The 23,232-nt window shown below is 37.4% G+C and overlaps 1 protein-coding gene across 2 annotated transcripts in view; it reads left to right on the top strand.

Moving 5' to 3' along the window:
• tmem121aa (transmembrane protein 121Aa) overlaps positions 1 to 19,594 on the top strand; it is a 35,554-nt gene extending 15,960 nt beyond the window's left edge. For both annotated transcript variants that reach the window (XM_051869135.1, XM_051869136.1), the window contains exon 2: positions 17,145 to 19,594. In XM_051869135.1, coding sequence (XP_051725095.1) covers positions 17,603 to 18,553 — 951 coding nt within the window. In that variant the 5' untranslated portion in view covers positions 17,145 to 17,602 and the 3' untranslated portion in view covers positions 18,554 to 19,594. The remainder of the gene's footprint in view (positions 1 to 17,144) is intronic.
• Positions 19,595 to 23,232: the final 3,638 nt, after the last annotated feature.

Genomic DNA, 23,232 nt, shown 5'->3' with positions numbered 1-23,232 from the left:
CACATTTTCTATGTAATGTGTAAAGTGTTACTTTGCATTTACTTTAGGTTTATTGTCAGTACTGAGCTCAAAATTTAACGTGTGTTGGGTACTTTGTACTGTGTGTGTGGATGACTGTGTTCGCCCCGCCTCCACCGAAGACCATTTTAGACCCAGGAAAAGACCCAAGTTATGTTATCTTATGGAAAGATAAACTGTTGTTTTTCTGAAACTAATAAGATGAAGAACCTTATCAGGCATCAAACAAATAAACGAAAGATTATTTGAGGTTACTGTAACTAGCATCAGCTGTATTACCTCTAATGTAAGAAAATCATATACTGATAATATTCGACAAGGTCTGTAGAAAGAGGTTTGGTAAAGTAATATTTACGGCGGTGACGTCTTCCACTGGTTGTGCTGGGTGACAATGCAGTGGAGAAAAGAGCCGGAATCTGTTTCAACAGCCTTGAATACGAAGCTCCTGTGGGATGCTGATTTCCTAGAGCATCAAAAAGGGTCCTAAAATCTGGAACATGCAGATGAGGTCCTGAAGTAGGTTCAGAAGGTCCTTAACAATCTGGAACACGCAGACGAAGGAAGGTTTGCTCTCCTGAGATTAACCTTGTTACAAACGTCTCTGTATGTCTTCTGCCTCTCTGGACCAGACACTCAGAACTTGGTCAATCCGCTTTGGTCTCTGTGGCATGAAAACTCGAGACGTGTTGTAATTGTTACTGTCTAGCTGGATGAAGACCCTGAACATAGTGTTTGTTAATGTCTCTTTCCTCACAGACTGGAGACTCAGAACATGGTCGAATCTGTTGCTTCCTCACAAGCTGTAGACTCAGAATGGAATCTGTTTCTGTCTCACCTTAGCAGGCTGGAGACTGAGACCCTGTTTACACTAGTGTGTTTTCGTTTTCGACCACATTACATGACCGAAAATGCATGTCACATAACCATTCATGCACACTTGGCATACGCATAGTGTAAACAGTTGCCGATTGCTCTAATACTACCTTGCCTCTTGCACATGTAGGCAGCTGCAGTATAAAAAACTGCATAATTTAACTGCACAATGGCTGCTAAAAAGGGCAACAAAGTCAGCAAATCTTGCAGTTCCGTCTCCATGTTATTGTTTACACGGTCGTCAAGGCTACAGAGCCGTTGAGGGAGACGGTTTTGGTCTGTTATTGTCGTGTTCTGGTTGCGTCATGTGGGCAGCCATGCCTTCATTTTCAAAAGTCTCCATTTTGGTCCGTTTACACTGAAACGCAACTAAAAAAGTCTCCGTTTTCGAGGGTCGAAAACTCCGGAGTAGTGTAGACGCCAGGCGTAACCATAGCAAAAGTTATGCATTTTAAAACGAAAACCCACTAGTGTAAACAGGGCCTCAGGATGGCGTATCTGTTATAGCAGATGCAAGACTCAGAATGGTATATCTGCTGTTGTCACACCGGAGACTTAGCACAAGGAGCGTTTGTTGAAAGGGTACATTTGTTTCCTTTTCAATGAGGAGATTGCAATTTGGCGCTTCTCCATTCCAGTGCTGTGATTGGCTGCTGGCTTCAGAGGGGACACACACACAGTGTGGCCCACCTTTCTTTCCCCTGTGGAACTCATTTGCATAAAAGTCTTTAAAGTGTCTTTAAAGTTTTACTAATGCATTTCTCACTTTCCAAACCACCACCAGAAAACCCCTCTGGAAATGCTCTAAACAAATAGTCCAAACAAGATTGGATTCATTTGTACATTTACAGCTGGATTTGTGTAAGATGTTGCAGTACAAATAGCTGTCACTGAGAATACTTATTTCTCTGAACAAATATGAAATGGATGTGTGTAGTTTACATCAGTTTTAAGGTTTCCAAACTTAGTTATGAATGGATTGGATTGATTGTGGCCTCACTTTGTTTCAGCCACTGCTCTTGAATCCAAAAAGTCCTAAAGAATTTTTATTGTGGGTGGCTTAAACCTTAGGGATTAGTCTCATGATGGGGGCAGGGCAGAAACTGCCTGTGGACCACTGGGAATTCCTGTTGGACATTTGTTTGTGCTAGTCCACCAGGATCCACTGTTGCAGTAAGAGCGAGGCCCTGCCATAAAACTGGACCCTGGAATGTGCTGTTCACTACATAGATATTGATTAGAAAACAATTAATTTTGATTGGATTATGATTCATTATAGCTACTTACAAAAAAAAAAAAAAAAAAAATCTCCTAAATAATTACATTTAGTCATTTTACATTTAGTCATTTGCAGACGCTTTTCTCCAAAGCAACTTACAAATGAGAATAATTCTGTTAATTATACCACTAACTCATCTTTTTGAAGTATTCATAAAAGAACCACCTCAGTCATAGTTAGGAGAGAAATTAAGACTTTTATTCAGCAAGGATGTATTAAACTAATCAACAGTAACAGTACAGACATTTATAATGTAACAAAAGATTTCTGTTTCAAAAAAATCCTGTTCATCTGAATTTTCTATTCATCATAGACTCCTGAAAAAAAATGTATTATTTTACAGATTCTACAGATTCCACAAAAATAATACGCAGTGCAGCTGTTTTTATCTGTTTTCTCAGCATATTAGAATGATTTCTGAAAGGTCATGTGACACTGAAGACTGGAGTAATGCATCATAGGAATAAATTATATTTTAAAATACATGAAAATAGAAAACAATTGTAATAACATTTAAGGATATTACTGTTGTACTGTTTTTTGATCAAATAAATGCTGTCTTAATGGTGAGCATAAGAGACTTCTTTAAATAACAAAAACGTTACTGAACCCAAACTTTTAAACAGTAGGGACTAAAGGCACTCCTTAAGAAAAATGTGATTTTCTCTAGTCCCATAGTGTATGATTGCAGAAAAAAGATGTGTGTTTTTTTATTAAACATTGATGGAGCAACAGATTTTGTGTGAAAATAAATCATAAAAATGGTTTGTTTTGTTTAAAAATCCCACACACGGGGTAAAACCAGCATGGGGCAAAAGGCACAAAGTATTTGAGCTAAAATAATATGTTTTGAATAATGTCTAAGTTAATACATGTTCAAAACAATGGCAAAGTTTGTACACTATTTTCGGGTTATTTTAATGAAATAAAACAATTCATTTTTGTTCACTGAATATACTGGCATTAAAATATGCTCATTTTAAACATACAGAAACAAAATTATTTAAAAAAGTAAAGATTCTCAGAGCATTGAATGAGATTTCATAATTTAATATAGCTTTACAGTAGTAACAAATAATAAATATATTTTATTATATATGATTAATATCATATTTGTTTATCTCTAAAGTGGACACCCAATTTAATATATGATATTTACCATCCTAATCTACCATGTCATGTCAACAAACATGCCAGCTTTTTATCATCATGTTAATTATTGTGCCTTTTGCCCCAACAACAGGGGTGCTTTTTACCCCAAATCCCATACTTATTACATATTCTTCCGTTATCAAAAATCTGTTGCTTTAATTAACCTTGAACAAAACTGAAAATTATTAACAAGACCTTTGTCTCAAAATATATTCAGTAATTTTAGCGATTCTCAATTGCTACTTAAATCTACAACATTTTAAACAACATTAAATATTAATTCAATTTAGCACATAATCAACTTTGCGTTGATACCCGCGATCGCGTCAAGAATTAGCCGAATTTCCACATGCATCTTGAAAAGCGGATGTTTAGGAAAGTGCTGAGGCAAGTTTTTGTGCCTTTAATGCACCTTTTCTACATTTAGCCCTATTGTACCCTACTGTACATTTGTGGGATTTTTGTAAGTCTGGTCACTTAGAAATATAATTTAGTAACAACAATATTGTTTGTCTATGTTCTATGTGACATGAATAAATATAGTATCATCAAGTATCCATGCGCTGGTTGTTTCCTTATGTGCTACACAAAATTGTAGAGTCTGGTTTCTTTGCGCACTCTGCACATTCACTCTTGTCCTGCTGAGAATGTATGCTGATGCAGACTTTATATCTGTCTTCTCATATCTCAGTGGTATACCTTCCCATTCTTCCTCGCTCCAGCAGATGCTGCAAGGTCAACCATCTTCAGGCACCATGGAGACTGTCAGACAGCTTTGCTTGGCACCCGGGGAGGTCTTACTTTGATTATTTAGGCAGATGACAAGCGGCGTTTGGTGTTTAAACCATGGAAAGGGATTCAACATGGCATTACGTCTGCTGTTTCCAGGCTGTTGGAAGAGCTTTGAACATGCAACAGTAGTAAGCAGCACCCCTAAGGGTCCCCCTCACAGAACCAGTCATCACAGATCCTGTTACTGCACACTTCATAGGGATAAAGCTGCTCTGAGTGCAGCCACAGAGACAAGAGGAAGGGAGACAAGTGGAAGTGAGGCATTTAAAGGACAAAATGAACGAGGTCACGGCAGAAAGAGGGAGGCAGAAGTAGTGCTTGGGGCACATCCCCGACAGACGTAATGCACTCTGTTTTACACTCTTCTGTGTTCCAGTCGGCAAAATATTGAAAGCTCTAGGCTCTCTGTGCCAAGTCGGAAATTCGTGCCGCAGATCTGAGAACAGCTGCGCTCTTTGTAAAATATTGTATGTATCTGGCTTTTGGTGGCAGTTGGCTTTCCTTTGCTTTCTCTTTCGCATAAGATTCATTCTTTTGATTTCACTTTGCATTTGAACATTTGTTCTTGATCTTGTTCTTTACATACACAGTAATTTAGCTGATTCATTTAGACTTTGCAGTGTGTATATGCCAGAGGTGTTTTCTCTGAGAATGCAGTGCCTTCTCAGGAATATGAGAAAATAATCACTTGTATATAATATAGATGCAACGATGTATTGGCCAACAATCGGTATCGGCCGATAAAAGCTATTATTATCACTATTGGCCATCGGCCGATTGTTTAAAAACCGCCGATGATCAGGGCCGATTATATCCTGTCAATCAAAAGGGTGCAGGAAAACATGTTTAGACTGCAACTCATACATACTGTGTGTGAAGAAAATTACTCGTGTTGAATTTTAACGCATTAACTGTTTGCAAATAGTGACGTTAGAGCAGGCTGTTTTTGACCCTATGAATCACCCATAGTTCAAGCCAGGGTTGCCAGGTCTGCATTTTTTTTTCCTACATCAAAAATTATTTGTAGCGCCTCCCATCCAATAATTACAAAAAGCTTTGTGCTTTATTACTTCTGATAAGAATAAAAGTTTCAGTTTTCAAATTCTGTCCATTTTATCATGAAATTCAAACAATAAATGGCGTTTTGACGCTCTTAAATGTGACGTGTCAGATCGCTGTCATGCCTCAGTTCAGGCGGCAGCGCTGAGCGCGAGTCTTTTCTTCCTCTTCAATACAAGTTATATCTCGAAAAACATGCATGAATATCAAAGGTATGTTGAAAGATATAGTACAACTTACCAGAATGTGTCATGTCTCATGTAATCACTTTATTTGTGTTTCAACCGCGGAAAGACGTCAATAAACAGCTTGAGTAGAAGACTATGTCCCATCATGTCACATTTACCTCAGGAATGTTTTCCAATGTTCACAGTTCCTTAGCTATCTATCTATCTATATAAAAAACATTACAGAGGAGCGTATTTACTGTTAATTATATGTTTGTGTAAATTTGCCATAAAGACAACAAGTGCTTATGAAAACTACCTTTTGTGATACTAATACAAACATTTCAGTTTTTATTTGAGTGTAATTATTATATCTGAAAATAAACAACAGCTGAATATAATACCTCTGTTGTTAATTGTAACCTCTAATATAGTAGTGTACCAAATGAGAGGGTTCCCTGTATTGTTTGGGACATTATTTGGGAGATTTCTTTTTCCTTAAGAAAAAACAAACTATCGGTATCGGCATCGGCCAATATCATTCTGAATGATCGGTATCGGCAGAGAAATTTAGTATCGGTGCATCTCTAGTATATAACATGATGAGCTCTTTTGAGCTCTGTTAAACTAAAGTTGCAATTTTCTGCCATTACTGTACATGTGGTGTTGACTGAGGATTGTTGACTAATGGTCCAAAAAGAAGTGACTATAAATAATAGGCCAGTGGTAAGAATAAAAACTAAATATGCTTTTTTACTGTAGTATTGTAGTTACTGTTTTTGAGGCAAAGTATAAAATGTTTTGGTATATAGCACTTTAAAACAACATGACCAAAGTGCTCCACATTAGATGTAGTGCAAAAAAAATTACCATAAAATAAAATAACAGGATATAATAAAAACTAATACAACTATGTTTGGGTGAAACAGTACATGTATTAGTCCTGAACTATCATGGTACGGATGTCACGTTTCAGTACACACATTTAAACAACGAAAACAGTCAGTCACAGGCGATCCACACTCCAATCCAGAAAGGGGCGCATGAGGTAATGCAACGCTGTTTGCTAACCGCCATGACAGGAAAAATCGCAGAAGAAGAGCAGATGATCTATGCATAGAAACGTTTACGTGTAATCTCTCAACCAGTGTTTCAACCACGGAAAGACATCAATTAAACAGCTTGAGAATAATATCTCACGTAGCATTACATTTACCTCAGGCAAGTCATTTAGGCCATTTTTACACCTGGACGAGGGAGACACATACACCTGGTAATGTAATCCATCTCTTTTTTTCCACTTTCAACCACTTCTGTCCTGATGTCTTCGAGGGGAGGGTCTATGATTTTTTTTATCTAATGGACAATATTAGCTTGCGCAATTTACATATGAATGCGCCCAGAGACAGTCGATATGCCAGTGCAAGTTGCTTTCAGTTAAAACATGCAAAGATGCATTTTAGTCTTAAGCCTTGTCTGTGAAACTGTAAACAAATTTACCAAGCTACCATTCGAACAGCAGCTACAAATTAAAAATCAAGGAGGACGCCATGCCAAAGTTGGACATATAGGCTACAGAAATCAGCTTCAATAAAGAGCCAAACATTCTCTTTTAACACTGATATTTAAAAGGACAGAAGGATGGATTTTTGTTTCAAGTGAAAGATTAGTGAAATTAGCCTATATTTATATTGTCTTGTGTCATTTTCCTTTAAATTTTTTGTCTAAAAGCGAACAAAAAAGCCATTTAAAGCATTTAAGGGGAAAAAAAAAAACTCAGGAGGGGATCCCAAGACTGCTACAATTTAGTGTGCCTCCCCTATTTTAAAACCCACCAGCTGCCACTGCTTTGATGTGATTTAATTTTGATAAATAGTATGCAAAAACATTATAGTGTTGGTAGCTTGTTGATAGTGCAAATGCTGTTCCATACGGCTTTAACCCAGAAAGCGTGTAAACATCAAATGGAAGATGAACTGACGTTTCACTAAAATAGCCCAAATCCACAGAGGGGACTTTGTCTTAAAGGATGGGTCTTGGCCTGTCTCTGAGCAGAGACAAGATAGCATTATGAGTCTGTGTTGCTGAGCTCAGACTGCTCTTGCTGATATAGCTCCACAGGGAGTTCTTGCTCATTGCGGCTGCCAGGCTGGATGAACATGTTGATATGATTACTGGAGAGGCCTTCAGGCCGTCAAGCTCTCTATCTGATTCTGCTGAGCTCTGTTTCCTCCCCTCCGGTCCTGTCTGTTCCTGACTGACCTACTCACAGAGCCCATTCACAGTGCCAATGATACATACACAGTCACAGGGGAGAAAATTACACAGGAAACCAATGTCAAGAACATGCCTGGGACATATTTCATCCTCAACATCAGAAGAAAATGAGAAATTTTATTTTACTTTTTTTTTTTTTTTTTAAATCAAAGCTTTTTTTTTTTCATAAGCTATGTTTCCAGCACCCTGTTTTTATGTGCATTTTGAAGTATCACATCAGAAACGAGTGATGGAAACGCTGGGGAAACACAAAAAAGTTTTTTCGCTCGCTTGAGGTGGTTTTTGACTTAGGCGAATTATGGGAGATTGAAACGCATTTGCCGAATAAATTCTGACGTAGCGAACATTAAACCCACGTGACTTATCGGCTGTTTCCGCTGATGGTGTTTTATTTACTGTTGGTTACTAGGTTACCAATACCACCATCATCCGCTCGAACAACTTGATGGAAACACACCAAATTTGTATTTGTTAGTTGTTTTTTTTGTTTTTTTCTTCGAACATTTGGATGGAAACCCAGCTATTGTGGCATTATTTTATTTTATTTTTCAACATTTAAGCAGGATTTTCCTTCCAATTGCAATAATAATAATAATAATAATAATAATAATATTGTAAAATTTTAAAGTATTTTTAAATCATGGTCTAGGGACCTCCAAATGCTTGGCAGTTAATGTAGAATAAAATAAAAAGTATGTATGTATGTATATTAAGTACAATAGCAATAATAATAATCACAAATTATAATATTGACAGATAAGAGACAAACAGATGTCAGCTTAATTGAAAATAAATATTTTAAGAATAATATTTTACACAATTTTATATTTCACAGTAAAAAAATAGTCATGAAAATATATGCTTTCTTATATAGTAGGGCTGGGATGATACACCTATCTCCCGATTCGATACTAGCACGGTACTTGGGTGCCGATACGATATATATTGTGATTTTTAAGTATTGCAATTCTACAAGTATTGTGATTTGATATTGCTATGTATTGAGAGTTGTGTTTGCTTTTTTAACTCTAGACCATGGGGAAAAGTTTAATGATACACTTAAACATGATGGTGCAGGTCGTATATCTGTAGATGTCTCTCCGTCCGCCATTTTTCACTTTCTCCTGTCCACAACACATACCGCCCTCTACTGAAATAAAAGAGGTAACTTTTCTCAGCCTCGTCTATAAGCAAGGACTAAAACAAAGCAATTTAATATGACGTAATATCGTTTCTGGAATAAAAAAAATAGATTTTAAAATCGTAAAAAAAAATAAAAAAAAATTCCCATCACATCTTGCCATCACAGGGCCCAGTATTTGTTTAACTGCCTTTAATTAATCCAGATTAAATAAAAAAGTACTGTTATACAGTTAAATGACTGAACAAAATTAAATCTATATAACAGGGGTGTATTGGTACATATATTCATCCCGAACCTTTACAGTACAGATGTCACGGTTCAGTGCATACAGTCAGATGACGAATGCAGTCGGTCACAGGTGATCCACACTCCAATCCAGAAGGGCGTGTGCGCAGTAATGCAATGCTGATTGCTAACCGCCACAACAGGAAAAAGTGCAGAAGAAGAACAACAGACAATCTATGTTTAGATATGTTTATGTGTAATCTCTCAACTAGTGTTTCAACTGCAGAAAGACATCAATGAAACAGCTTGAGAATAATATCTCGCGTAGCATAACATTTACCTCAGGCAAGTCGTTTTGTGTCCACAGCATGTTAGTTCACTAGAGAAATAAACTGTAGAGGGGAGCATTTCACTAAATATCTGCACTATATTAGCTTATATATTCATTATGTTTACTTTACCTGTTAGTAATGTCTTAATATATGTTTAAATAAATTTGTCATGAAAACAAGTTATGACAGTAACTGTGTAAATTATTATATTTCAAAAATGAATTGGAGTTGAAACATAATTGAAAAATAATTGTATAATTAGATTTAGAAGTTAATGCAAAACCTGCCTTATGTGCAATTTACATGTTTGTTTTTTTAGTGTTGATTATTATATCTAAAAAATAATTAGCAACTGACTTTAATTGTTTGGGATCTGTTGTAACCTTTAATATGATAGTGATGTGCAAGAAAGTGCTCCGTGTATATAGTTTACAGCATTGGATGATTTTTTTCTTCCCCCTGCTGTACTGAACCGTCATGTTTGTGTACCGTTACATCCCTACTAAAAAAAAAAAAAAAAAAAAAAACAACTATAAAAAAAATCAATAATACAGCATACAGATGCGAAATTGGGGAGGTAAATGTGCATAATTGTCACAAAAATAATGTTAGAAAATTAAAATAAAAAGCAAAAATAATAATAGACCTTATTTTCTTTGTGCAAAAATACCTTACAGTTTCATTTTGATGTGAAAAGTGACCTGGATTTGTTTTTTGTAAGATTTTCCCAACTAGAACAGAATGCATGCTCATTCATTACCTTACAAAGCCCCTCTCAGATTTTCAGACGCTCGCCATTTTAATTAAGTGAATGAGGGGGAGGAATGCAGTGGAAAGAGGGAGAGAGGTCAATCAATGAGTAGGAGAGTTAAAAGAGAGTATGAAACAGCCCTGGAGAGGACTCCAAAGGGATGGAGGAGGATGAGAGACCTGGCTCATGAGGGTTGGGGGATGACGGACCAGATGAAGGTGGGCAGAGAGCGAGGAGATACAAGGACAACCTCAGTTTGTATACGACTGAAGTCACATTCTCCTGAAATCTATAAGGATTAACGGCTGATTCATTTTCTGTAAGAAATACTGAGTGTTAAATCAATTTCTGTTCGAATAATTGATGGTTGAATCACTTTCTATAAGAATAACTGACCGTTGAATTGATTCATATAATGTTTAGTTTAATCTCTTTTTATACTCACAGTAAAGATGTGCCATATTATTCACAGAAAACACAGATGCGCTGGGAATGTTCAAACAGCAGTCTGTGTTTATGTTTTGCAATACCAGGCTATATATCCATTCTGTGTAAATCCCACAGAAAGGGCTTTAAAACTATGCTCTGTCTGATCTCAGAGTCTTTTGCTGTAATAACACCAAGATGAAAAGAGGGAAAGAGCACGAAATCCTCCACTTCAAGTTGAAGCACAGAGAGTCTTTTTTTTATTTTTCATTACTGGGCAAAAATAAGAGTCACACTCATTATTGTTTTCTCTTCTTTTGTTTCTTTCATTTGGTCTGATGGATGCCTGTTACCACAGCAACACAGCAACCTCTAAGCATATATATATATATATATATATATATATATATTACTGTATATTTAGCCCCTCACTAATTGTTTAGCTATAAGTGAATGTATGACAGAGCCACAGGCTTCTGGCTTTTAAATAAACTAAATTGTTTTTCCATTTGTAAAGTATGCGTGACAAATTAAACATTAAACATCATTTAGAAACTTTCTCTCGAAAATATCTTTCGGGAAAGTTTGTTGTGTGCTCATTGAAAATTAATAAAGTGTCTCTGGCGCTGAAGCGGAATGCAAATCACCCCGTGTTTAAACTGTTTAGTAAGCTTTGTCCATACTTTCTCTGCTAAGCTTGTTTGGAAGTTGCTAGATCTGTGTCAGCCAGGGAAACGGAGGTGTAAATAACTAAAGATGCCAGACAGCTCAGTTTAAAATGTGATGGGCCTGCCATAATGTAAAAATACTTTGCCAGTTAAATAATTAGATAGATTTTTATTATGAGCATTTTATTTATTTATTTATTTATTTACTTACTTTACTTACTTTACTTGTCTCAGATGTTCCTCCAAAAATTCCTTTGAAGAAATAAACATTTGGTAACACTTTAGAATCCAAAACCTTACAAAAACCTCAAAACAAGTTTACAATAACTTCAGTCATTATTAGGGAGTTTTCATGCTTTTCACTTTAGAATACTGATCCAAATAATTAGTAATTCCTTTAGAATGATTTGGTAACACTTGAGTTATTACTAGTGGGTTATGATCTTCACTTTAGAATTAATTATACATTATGCATTATTCACATTAATTATGAACCTGTAAATCTTAGTAGTCCTCTGGTAGGTATGGAATAGTTATTGATTAGCTAATAGTGAGCTACACTGTAAGCCCGAATAAGTTGGCAAAACTCAAAAATTTTGAGGCAATTAGTTGCCTCAATGTGAATATTGTAACCAATGTGAACATTTTTATTAGTGTAAACTTAGCTAGCTAAAAAACAAACTAATTTAGAAAATGCTAACTTGCTAATTTGTTAATATGTTAACAATAGCGTGGTTTAACACTTGATGAATGAGTACAGCAGTATAAAGCATTTAACACCACTTGCATGCACCACTTGTCACCATGATGGTAACTCTCCAAAAACCCACATTAACAGCATAACAAAACATTAATCACTACTAAATCTCCCACTTAACATTAATCTTGCACAAAAACATTATATAACACTTAATTTTAGCATTTACTCTGGCTTTCGAGTGTCATGAGCAAAGCATGCTGGGAAATAGAAATCCCAGCCCAGTTTCAGTTAAACTTAAGTTCGTCTAAATTAAAAGAAATAAGTTAATACAACTCAAAACAATGAAACAGTTCAGTTTACTTAAAATATATCAGTTCTGTGGACTTGAAAGAAAAAGAAAGTGCTAAATACTCATAAAAGTTACTTTGACTGAACTAATTTGTTTAATTTAATTTGTCCTACTCAAACCAATTAATTATTTTGAGCATTAGGGTTTATTTTGTACTACAAAATGTAAATAGCATCTCAGATCATTTGATATTAGAAGAATGGATGAGAACTATTTGAGCTCATATTGAAATCTCTGCAGACTTATCTCTAGATGTATTTGGTAAAGGTGTTGAGATCTGAAACTAGTAGAGATGTGACATGACTGGGGTCTTTTTCTCTGAAGAAACATCTGAGAAGGAGGATTGTTGTGCATCCTTTATTCCTATTGCTGTCTAGGAGAAAAGACTGAGATATTATAGAGGTCTCATTTGTTATTTATACGGGTTGCAGCTGCAATGCAGCAACTTTGTGTGCAATTTATGTTCTGTGCAACTGTGTTGCATTTTGAAGCCATTAGCAAACATAGAGCACTGCCTGTAATGCTTTGCCTTATTGGCTCCTGTGAGTGTCTTGGGTTTGTCTGCTTCACAGGAGGGGAATATTCTTCATGTGTGTATTGATTGGCCTGATGAGCTCGCTCTCTACTACTCCAGACACTTATTTGCTCCCATGTGTTTTGCCACTTTAATTAAACTCTTGATTTAATGCTCTCACTCCATTGCTCTCTTCACTTACAGTACGGTACATTGGGGGAGGAATGTGTGTGCATGTGCTTGTGTGTCTGTAGAACTGTTCCAGAACCAGCTGTGGAAAAGCCAGGTCTTCTACCAAAAGCCAGAACTATTAAATAATTGTTGTTATGCTTGTGCTCAGAAACCTATGGAGGCCTGTTTTCCACCTCAGAGTAAAAAAAAAGCTTGACCCTATATCTTATAATTTGACTTATATTTCACAATTGTGACTGTTTCTCATAATTGAGACTTTAATTCTCAGAGTTGCAACTTTTTTTCTTGTAACTGCAAACTTATATTTCCCAATTCAACTTTATATTTCACAGCTTTACTTATCTCAAAATTACCTTTTTTACTCTTAGGCAGAAACAGACTTCCACTGAAACCAAATTTTATAGAGCCCTAGGATAGAAATTCAATTAAAGCATACCAAATTGAAAAGCATTTAAAACATTGGCTTAAATTACAGCAAAATGGAGTAAATTGGAATATTATCTGTTCCTAAATTTCCTAAAAGTGACATGATAAGTGAAAATATGGCTTGACTTTGTGGACATAAACTTGCCATGCAGATAGATAGACTGGCTTTAAAAATAGAATACAGTGATGATACATGAAACAGATTTACATACTTTCTTTATTTTGCAAACCACCACAAAGATATCAGTTAGAAATCTACAATAAATAAACTCCCATCCCTTCTGTGTGAAACCCCAGAAAGTGCAGAACACACTGCAAGGTGTGTGAGATTTGTCAAAAGGAAACCTACTCAAGGAAAACAAATACTCAATATCTGGACACATATGAAATATATAATGTCATATTCAAAGAAGTTTGACATTAATACCTTTTTCATATGTTTATTTGTGAGCACGTGATATTGTTTGAGCCATTCTTCTATATTATTCAAGATTCACTTGTGCTATAAATAAAGGCGTCGAAAGTGGAAACTATTCTCAGGGCTCACCCGTCCAGTGTGGTCGCAACAATTATACTAGGATTGATATCTAGTAATTAATTCAATGTATTTTATGTCAAAATACATCATTTAAAAAAAACGAATCCACAAAACATACTTTGTGTGACGTATTCATAAAATTTTTGTAAATGAGTAAATTCGGAGTAAATCGAGCATAAAACGGACCATTCCAAAAACTCTCCTCCAGATTCACAAACACTTCGTAAACATCAGATTTGATAGTTAAACGTGTATGTTAATGAATTCCAATCACTCTTAAATAGAGCGCACTCATTCACAATTAGCATAATCCCCGCCTATGAATTACAACTACGCAAATCACGTGTCCAAGAAAGCTGTGGAATCTTCTGGACTCATTCTCAAGTTTGGCTCCAATATATATTGTATAAATGCTAAAGAGACTAATTAGCCCATATGCCTAACAATAAATATTCAATTAACAAATGTCCGCCAAAGCATTTTTAACAAGGTAAAAAAAAAAAAAAAAGACAGCCGCTCTTCTGAAAACGGCCAGCAGATGGTGCTTGCGAGCGTTTTGGAGGCGCAGCGCTTTCCCTGCTGAGACACTTTGGTTGATATGATGATACAGAATATGCCAGGCAGTAATGTGTTACTAGTATCTAATTTTGAAGAATATTATTGAATATAAAAATGCAGTAACCAGAAATATTAACTTCTCCATTGTTGTTCAGTCGCTGTACAAGTGGTCGGTGTAGTATTTGTCCCACCCCTCCTCCACTGTGATTGGACGGCTGGGTGAAAGTGACAGTAACGAGCGCTGCGTTGTACCAAAGTCCCTTTTAAGGAAAGTCTGTTTACTCGGCGGCCATATTTGCAATGCCTCCGGGCAGCTATTTCGGCCATCCAAGACCAAGGCCATCAATCTTGAAATCTCAAAAACTGCTTGGCGAACTCACAATAACATATTTCAAATCAGCAACAAAATCTGACATGAACTGTTCCATAAATGTTGTTTCTTATGCTCAAATAGTGTTAAAAAAGCATATTTTTCAGGCTAGACAAGCCAATGCGTATGTGCAGTCCTAAGCGTGAGTCTCAGGTTTCTGTGGGAACCGGAGCTTTTAACGGCAGCTGCAGTGATGCAATGACTTTATCAATCAGCGATTGGCTCTTTTACTTAGAAGGCGGGATGTATTCCGCCATATTGTGCGTTGCAGTTTCTCCCATTCATAACTAATAGGAGTGAACCGTCTTTCTATATCTATAGTCTTTGGTTGTACCCAGTTGAACAGTTTTCAACTCTCAGTTACAAAAAATAAATAAATAAATAAAAAGATGGGGCAAACAACCTCATGATATATTACATAGTGCATCAAAATGCAGTGTCATCAGTTTGCCTAAAAGAACACAACATTCAAATGTTTTACTTACCATTTACACGTGGTAGGGAGAAGGTGTAAATTTCTTTCATACCAACTAACATTTTGAAAATATACGAACATTTTAATCATAACGTCTTTACGAAAGATCATGTTTCATGAATGAGGCCCATTCTTTGGTTCTCTCCACCCTCTCCAAAATAAATAAGCTAGTTCAGTCTTCCACTCAGCTGCACATTCTGAAACTGAACGGATGAGAGAAGTTCACAAGGTCAGAGAGTCATGTTGTCAGAAACGAAAATCTGTGCACTAAAATAGAAATGAAAGGAAGGAGAAGGGGGCCAGAATCAGTGTACAATGCATAACCAGACTCTGTTCTGAGGAATTTAAAAGAGCAGTCATATTAAAAGAACAGACCAATTCTCTGTTCTATTTTAATATGTGTAGGATCAGAAAATGAAACTGGGGTCACTCAGTTATGTGTCACAAGGCAACGTAAGAGCATGTGCATCAGGCCGCATCTGTGCTTTACATAATGTTGCAGAAGAGATATCGATCCATAGCACAATTTACACTGGGTGGATCCAGAATTCCTATCTAAAGCTAAATGCATTCAAGATGCAAGATAAATGTAGGTAAAAATTACGATTGTGGAACAGCAGAATACACAATACAAGATATACTGCCACATGCACTCTGTATTTTCCTTTAACATCCATTAGTTTTCTATGGATCCATGTATTTCTCTCAGTGTACTGATTTATTGTGTATCTCTTTGAGATAGAAATCAATCACTTGAGAAGATGCGTGAGCAAATAGTCTCAGTGTTTGCTTCCATATATATCAAACATGAGCGGCATTGACGTGAACTAACTAGCAATAGGAGATGGCGAAGGGCTTCTGTGCAAGAAATGTTGCTGTGATTGGAATTTCATAAAACAGACAGTATATCAATGCTAATCTCTTGATCAAATTTATCTGTTATTCCCTAATATTCCATCTGAAGAGGAAATCTTGTCACGGTAACATCCAGATTGTGACCGTGAGTCGAGTCCTAATAAGAACACTAGAGTTGCTTTATCTTAAAACAGTTGCTTCCAGGAAGTTGTCAGCACTTTAAATGTGATGCAGTTTATTTTAACACTTCGTGTCTACCGTGCATACTGAGACTCGCAAAGAATCAGTTGGAAATCAGTTTTTGATTATTGTCATTCACATCAGGCCACCTCACACCTAGATATCAGAGCGAGTGCGCACCCTCTGCCTGTCGCACATCCAATAATATCTCGCTTTCCAGAAATCCGAGGGTTCCCTGCTGCGTTAGACTCATCATCACTTATTATCACTCTCTCAATAGAAACTGTTGCTATGGAAGCTGGTGACTCAGACCTCATAGGAATATTAGGGAATGATATTCTAGTAGCTGACAGTGTCATACCTAAATATGGATAATGCAGCATAGCGAGATCGAGCTTATAGAACTCATATAAAAAGCAGGAATTTTAAATTAAAAGTATTCAGAAGTGTTCAATCACAGAAAGAACCTGAGGAATGAGGTTAGATGTTAAAGAAAAAAGACCTTGAAATCATAATTCAGGCTATATTGTGTCCTGCTCTATGTACTGTAAGTGACTGAATGCTTACCTTTACGCACAGAAACGTATTCCTGTTTGGATATTTAAACATGACAAATGCAGTGTCCTTCAAAACTGCTAAATCCTATTCAACATAAAAGGCTTCAGAGAAATGTGAAACAAACCCAAGGACCTGTGGGATGGTTAGTTACACCTGATTGTGCTAAATTACCACAGTGACCCCTAGTGTTTTGTTTTAAAGCTTCACCAGTTGGAACAAGGTCAAAAACATTCTCTGAAGAGAACAAATTTTTCTTTCTTTAACAGATGCTCCAAGCCGGCAGAGCAGAAAGAGAGCTGTGACCTCCCCTTCCGTCTTCACGACTGACGATACTCCTGTGCACGCTTGGCTCCGATGCTGGAGTAAGAGACAACAAGAGACCAGCACAGCCATGCTGTTTATATGGGTCAGCTGACACAGACAAGCAGGCCCATGTCGGTAGGAAATCGACACAATCTGCCTCAGCAGTGGATACACGTACAGATATATCACGGTCACGTTGAATCATTGAAGAGACATTGACATACTAAACTACTGTGGAGGCCATGTGAAGCTCGAAATGCGGTAAAGAGCGGCCATTGGACTGTGTGGAGCTTTGCTAAACGGGCTCCTCAGTCACCACCAGCATCGATGGACAACGGATTGCACACCATGAACTAACCTTGCTACTTTTTTTGAAGGATACGATTTGTTCGTTATTTTACTTCGATAAACAGACAGCACCATGGTTCTGCCGCCACCCGACAAGCGGCATGTGTGTTTAACCACCATTGTGATCATGACCAGCATGGCCTTCATGGATGCCTACCTTGTGGAGCAGAACCAGGGCCCACGCAAAATCGGCGTCTGCATCATCGTCCTGGTCGGAGATATTTGCTTTCTTATAGTGCTGCGTTATGTGGCGGTTTGGGTGGGTGCTGAGGTAAGGACTGCGAAGCGAGGCTACGCCATGATCCTCTGGTTCCTCTACATCTTCGTTCTGGAGATCAAGCTCTACTTCGTCTTCCAGAACTACAAGGCTGACCGTAAAAGTCTGGAGACGGTAGCTCGGAAAGCATTGACTTTGTTGCTCTCGGTTTGCGTACCCGGACTCTACCTTGTCCTGGTCGCACTTGACAGCATGGAGTACGTAAGAACCTTTCGGAAGAAGGAGGACATGCGGGGTCGACTATTCTGGGTGGCTCTTGACCTTCTGGATGTCCTGGACATCCAGGCTAACCTTTGGGAGCCACAGCGGACAGGTCTGCCCATCTGGGCCGAGGGTCTGATGTTCTTCTACTGCTACATCCTGTTGCTCATCCTGCCTTGTGTTTCTCTGAGCGAGATCAGCGTGCAGGGCGAGCACGTGTCGCCTCAGAAGATGATGCTCTACCCGGTCCTCAGCTTGGTGACCATCAACATTGTCACCATCCTCATCCGAGGTGTCAACATGGTGTTGTTCCAAGACAGCCGAGTCTCGACCATCTTCATCGGGAAGAATGTCGTTGCCATCGCCACTAAGGCCTGCACCTTCCTGGAGTACCGGCGGCAAGTTAAGGAGTTTCCCCCGCAAGATCCTGCTGGGATTGCAATGGAGATACAGCAGAACTCTGTGCCACACAATCAAACTTTACCGAACGCCACGACCACCCTTCCCGAAGAGCACTCACCGGCCCGCGAGGTCATTGACACGTGACCAGAGCTGACAAAAATGTCAAAGACTTTAATGTTAAGGGGGGAAGAAGAAAACCTTAGTTAGTTTAGACCAGGAAAATATGAAGTATCCTTCTTCTGGTCCCTTTACTACTGAGCAAGGAGTTTTTGAAGAATATTTTTAAAGTGCAACTCATCTAGGCTGAGTGTTCAAAGGCCATTGATGCTCGGATGCACAAATGGCAGCTCACAAGATCTTGATTTTAACCAGATTTTGTAATTTCACGCAGCTGTTTTGTGACGTTAGATATGGGATGTTTTTAAAGAGATTTGTGTGATGGTGGATCACCTTGGAATCTGCACAGATTTCTGTAGAATCTGAATGCTTGTCGTTTTCAAAGTTCCTCAAAGTTGCCCTGCCCTTTGTGTGTTCATTTATAAAATATTTTGGCTAGTTTGAATATGCTTTCTGCTATCAATACTCTCAGCTCATCATGTTTAAATCAATTTCACACAATTCTGCTGATTTTCCCTCCGAAAATCTGTGCATAAAATGTGAGGAAATTCCCATCTGGGCTTGCTGATGAGTGAAAAATGAGAAACGAAGCACACCAAGTAGTTAAGTCCACTCCTCTTACCACAATCTGTAAACAGATCTGAGGCAAGAAGTGAACTTCAAATTATGTTTGAAAGATTTGTGTGATTTGAAGATGAAAATCATTTTTTTGCGTGTTGAGATGTGAGCATGTTTTAAAGTAAAACAACTCTCACAGGATTCTTTTCCTGGGGATTCAAATGGAAACTAGAAACTTTTAATTAGCCAAAAACAATTTTCAGTCTTTATTAAGTTTTGTATGCCTGTATGTGTGGGTGGATAGAATGGAAGAGAGTACGGAAGAGAGTTCATTAGAAAAAACAGATAATATTGGATGATAATACATGAATTAATATACAGTCCAGTCATGTTTTTAAAGAGGATCATTGTATTATTATTATGATTATTATTATTATCTTGTTTTTCTTTTCTTTTAGATGTGACATTTTAAATGTTGCAAAGTGTAATAAAACCTCCATAATCTTGAAATTGTGGCATGTTTGCTGAATTGTGCCTATTTAAGCGTGAGTTTAAAATATTCTAACTACTGACCCCCCAGAGTGAGTTTTTTTTAGAACATTTGCTCTTATTGTTTCCATGGCGACGCGTCATGCGTGTCACGTACGCTGAACGCAGCCACATAACACTGTGTGACAGATGGATCGCTATTATTTAGTTTTTCCTTTTTTATTTAACATATTCACAAACTTGCTTACCATGTCATCAACTATCAGATATTCCGATTCTCAAATATGTGTAAGTGAGTGTGTTTTGTCATTTAAAACCCTTTATAAATGATCTTTATCTAGATCTATAACGCGAGACGGGCGCCGCCATCTTAGTTTGCGCCCGAGTCCTGTCAGTCGGATTTACAGCAGGTGAATTCATCAGTTTCTCCCGAAATATATGCAAGTAAGTGGCTGGTGAACTGGAAGAATAATAGAGTAAACTTTATAGTTACTTTATGTGTGTCTGATATGAATAAATGTCGGCAAATTGTATTTGAATTGATTGTTATTGCTGCTTCCACTGATGTCTGACATCAATGTGTATTTTATAAACTCTAAATGTATTGTTTTACTGGTGCTTATGCGTATTTAAATGTCTGAAACCTTAAAAAAAAACATTATGTGGCTAAAAACTGCATAGCTGTGATATATGACAAGAGCTAAACGCCTCCGTCTCGCAGCCAAAGCGCAAAAGTTTGAATCTGGCAGTTATGTGACGTCACTGACGGTTCTAACGTTCATATGTGGGACCGTTACGCTCAAAGGGTTAAAACAGCAAATGCAGATCCAGCTAACATTGAACTTCAGCACAAACATAAAACACATAGTATTTACTCCCACACCCAGCCAACACTTGTGCCAGAACCGCTGAGAAACGGCAGGACTGGGTGATTCTACATGAGCTTTGAGACGCAGTTCCACTTGGTGAGAATGGGGTGCAGAAAGCAATTTGGCTACTGCTGATTGGCTCTGGCTGCCATGTAGGCCAGCTGTAGGGAGTGATAAATTACAGTTCCTGTGATCCTCAGCCCTCTCATCCATCTCACCGTTATAGAGTTTCTATAGGCTTCCTTTCTCACCATGAGGCCTGAGCCGCAGGAAGATGTCCTATACCACAATTCTCAGTCCTAACAGAGATGCCATTTCTAGGCGCGTTCCATAAGAGCAATAAATTGTTCTGAACTGACACCTAGATATTTTTGACAACTGGAGATAAATGATGAACTGTGTGAGTCAATCACTTTCTGCTGAAATGTAGTAAACAGCCTACAAATTACTTCTTGGACACCTGAATATATAACCATCCATACAAGATTCATGAGAAGATTTTTTTTAACAACCCCTCCTGGCGCTACTTGCGAGACATGACCTTTGCAAAGCCATTTTGAAAGGTAAAGAAAACAAACATTATAAAATTCGAACAAATAACCTGAAGCAGAGTTTCAGCTGATCCAGTCTCTGCCGTCAGAGATTTCCTCATACTTAAAGCCTCTCCAATCAGTTGATTAATCGCCTGCTAGCTCGAGGCTAATGAGGTCATGAGGGTGTATTTAACCATGGCCCTATTTAATTTTCTGCTGTCAGAACATTAAAAATTCCATTTTAAGCACATCATAATTCGGCTTGGCGATAAATTACTAATATCATCATGGGAGGTCCTATCTCCTCTTGACACACAGCTCAATTTACCAGCTTGGTTCACTTCATGGTACCTTTACAGTGCCTCAAAAATCTATTTAAATCTAGATAATGTAATCTACTGTCAAACATGTAGGCAACCTGTTACCAGAGTGTTTTTAAATAGCCCTAACAATTTGGTCGATACATTAAAAATTCAGGCTATAGCTGGCATATTGCTCTGTAACTGCAGCTACGCATTATTAGGTAATCTCTGCAGGGCTCTAGATGGGACTAAAATGGTCACTAATGTAGACAAAAAAAAAAAAAATGTGCAAAAATAATTTAAAACCTAGAAAGGAAAGCTTTACTTTTAAAGGGTCAGTTCCCCCAAAAATGAAAATTTCTGTCATTAATTACTCACCCTCATGTCGTTCCACACCCATAAGACCTTCATTCATCCTTAGAACACAAATTAAGATATTTTTGATGAAATCTGAGAGAGCTCTCTGACTCGTCCATAGACAGCATTTTAATTCCCACTTTCAAGGCCCAGAAAGGTCGTAAAAACATCGTTAAAATAGTCCGTGTGACTACAGTGATTCAACCTTAATGTTAAGAAGTGACGAATACTTTTTGTGCACAAAAACCAAAATAACTTTATTTAACAATTTCTTCTCTTCCCTATCAGTCTCCTACGCTGTTAGTGTAAACACAGTGCAGCGCTTCCGGGTTCTACGTCAGAATGCCGGCTCATTATTGGCCGGCTCCTGCGTCAGCATCACGCATGCGTCATGGTGCTCACGTGTACAGCGTCGGCCAATACAGAGTCACGTTCTGACGTAGACCACTGAAGCGTTGCACTGTAACATTAAGGTTGAACCACTGTAGTCATGTGAACTATTTTAACAATGTCTTTTCTACCTTTCTGGGCCTTGAAAGTGGTAATTAAATTGCTGTCTATGGAGGGGTCAGAGAGCTTTCGGATTTCATCAAAAATATCTTAATTTGTGTAGCTCTTACGGGTTTGGGACGACATGAGGGTGAGTAATTAATGACAGAATTTTTGGGTGAACTAAGCATATGTCGTTTGAATCATTCATAAAATCAACTAACATAGTGATATTGGATTCATGAAACAATAACTCTTATGAAGCTATGCTTTTTAATGAAGTCAAAATGTTTAACGAAACAGCTTTGAACTTGCACGTGAACAGTTTGAATCAGACTTTCACTCAGTCTGTGAATCATTTAGAGGTGTTACCGAGCTCAAAATGATTCGCTCACTGAACAAAAAGTCATTTTACAGTTATGTCCGATTAGAAATGAACTAGGAACCGCTACCCTTGTGTTGTTTACCTATATATTTCATTTGTGAGACTTACTTATGAAGCGATGCTTTTTAATGAAGTCAAAATGTTTAATGAAACAGTTTTGAACTCACATGTGAACAGTTTGAATCAGACTCTCACTCAATCTGTGAATCATTTAGAGCTATTACTGAGCTCAAAATGATTCTCACTGAACAAAAAGTCATTTTACAGTTATGTCCGATTTGAAATAAACAAGGAACGCTATCCTTGTGTTGTTTACCTACTTCAATCTATTCCCTAATTATACAGCTTATAAATAATGTTTGCTGGTATTTTATAATAAATGAACTGAAACGAATCATAATAAACTGAAGAACTTTCACAGTGTCAGGGTAAAGCAAAGTGTCTATATGAAATCTATTATGCAATTGTTGGTTTAACTTAAAAAAGTAAGTTACCTGGTTGCCTTAATTTTTTGAGTTCATTGAAATGAAAAATTTGAGTTAATACAATGAAAGCAATTGGTTTAATCAACAGAAACTCAAAATATTGTTATCTGAACCACATTAATTATTGAAGTTGATTTGACAAAAGAAAAAATGTGATAACAGATCATGAAATAATTTTTTACAGTGCGGCAGCTCAGATTATGTGCATCCAATTAAGGCATTCGAAAATTGCTCAGTCA

Source organism: Ctenopharyngodon idella, chromosome 17 (assembly GCF_019924925.1).
Source record: "Ctenopharyngodon idella isolate HZGC_01 chromosome 17, HZGC01, whole genome shotgun sequence".
Lineage (NCBI taxonomy): Eukaryota > Metazoa > Chordata > Actinopteri > Cypriniformes > Xenocyprididae > Ctenopharyngodon > Ctenopharyngodon idella.
This window is presented reverse-complemented; position numbering and strand designations above follow the sequence as displayed.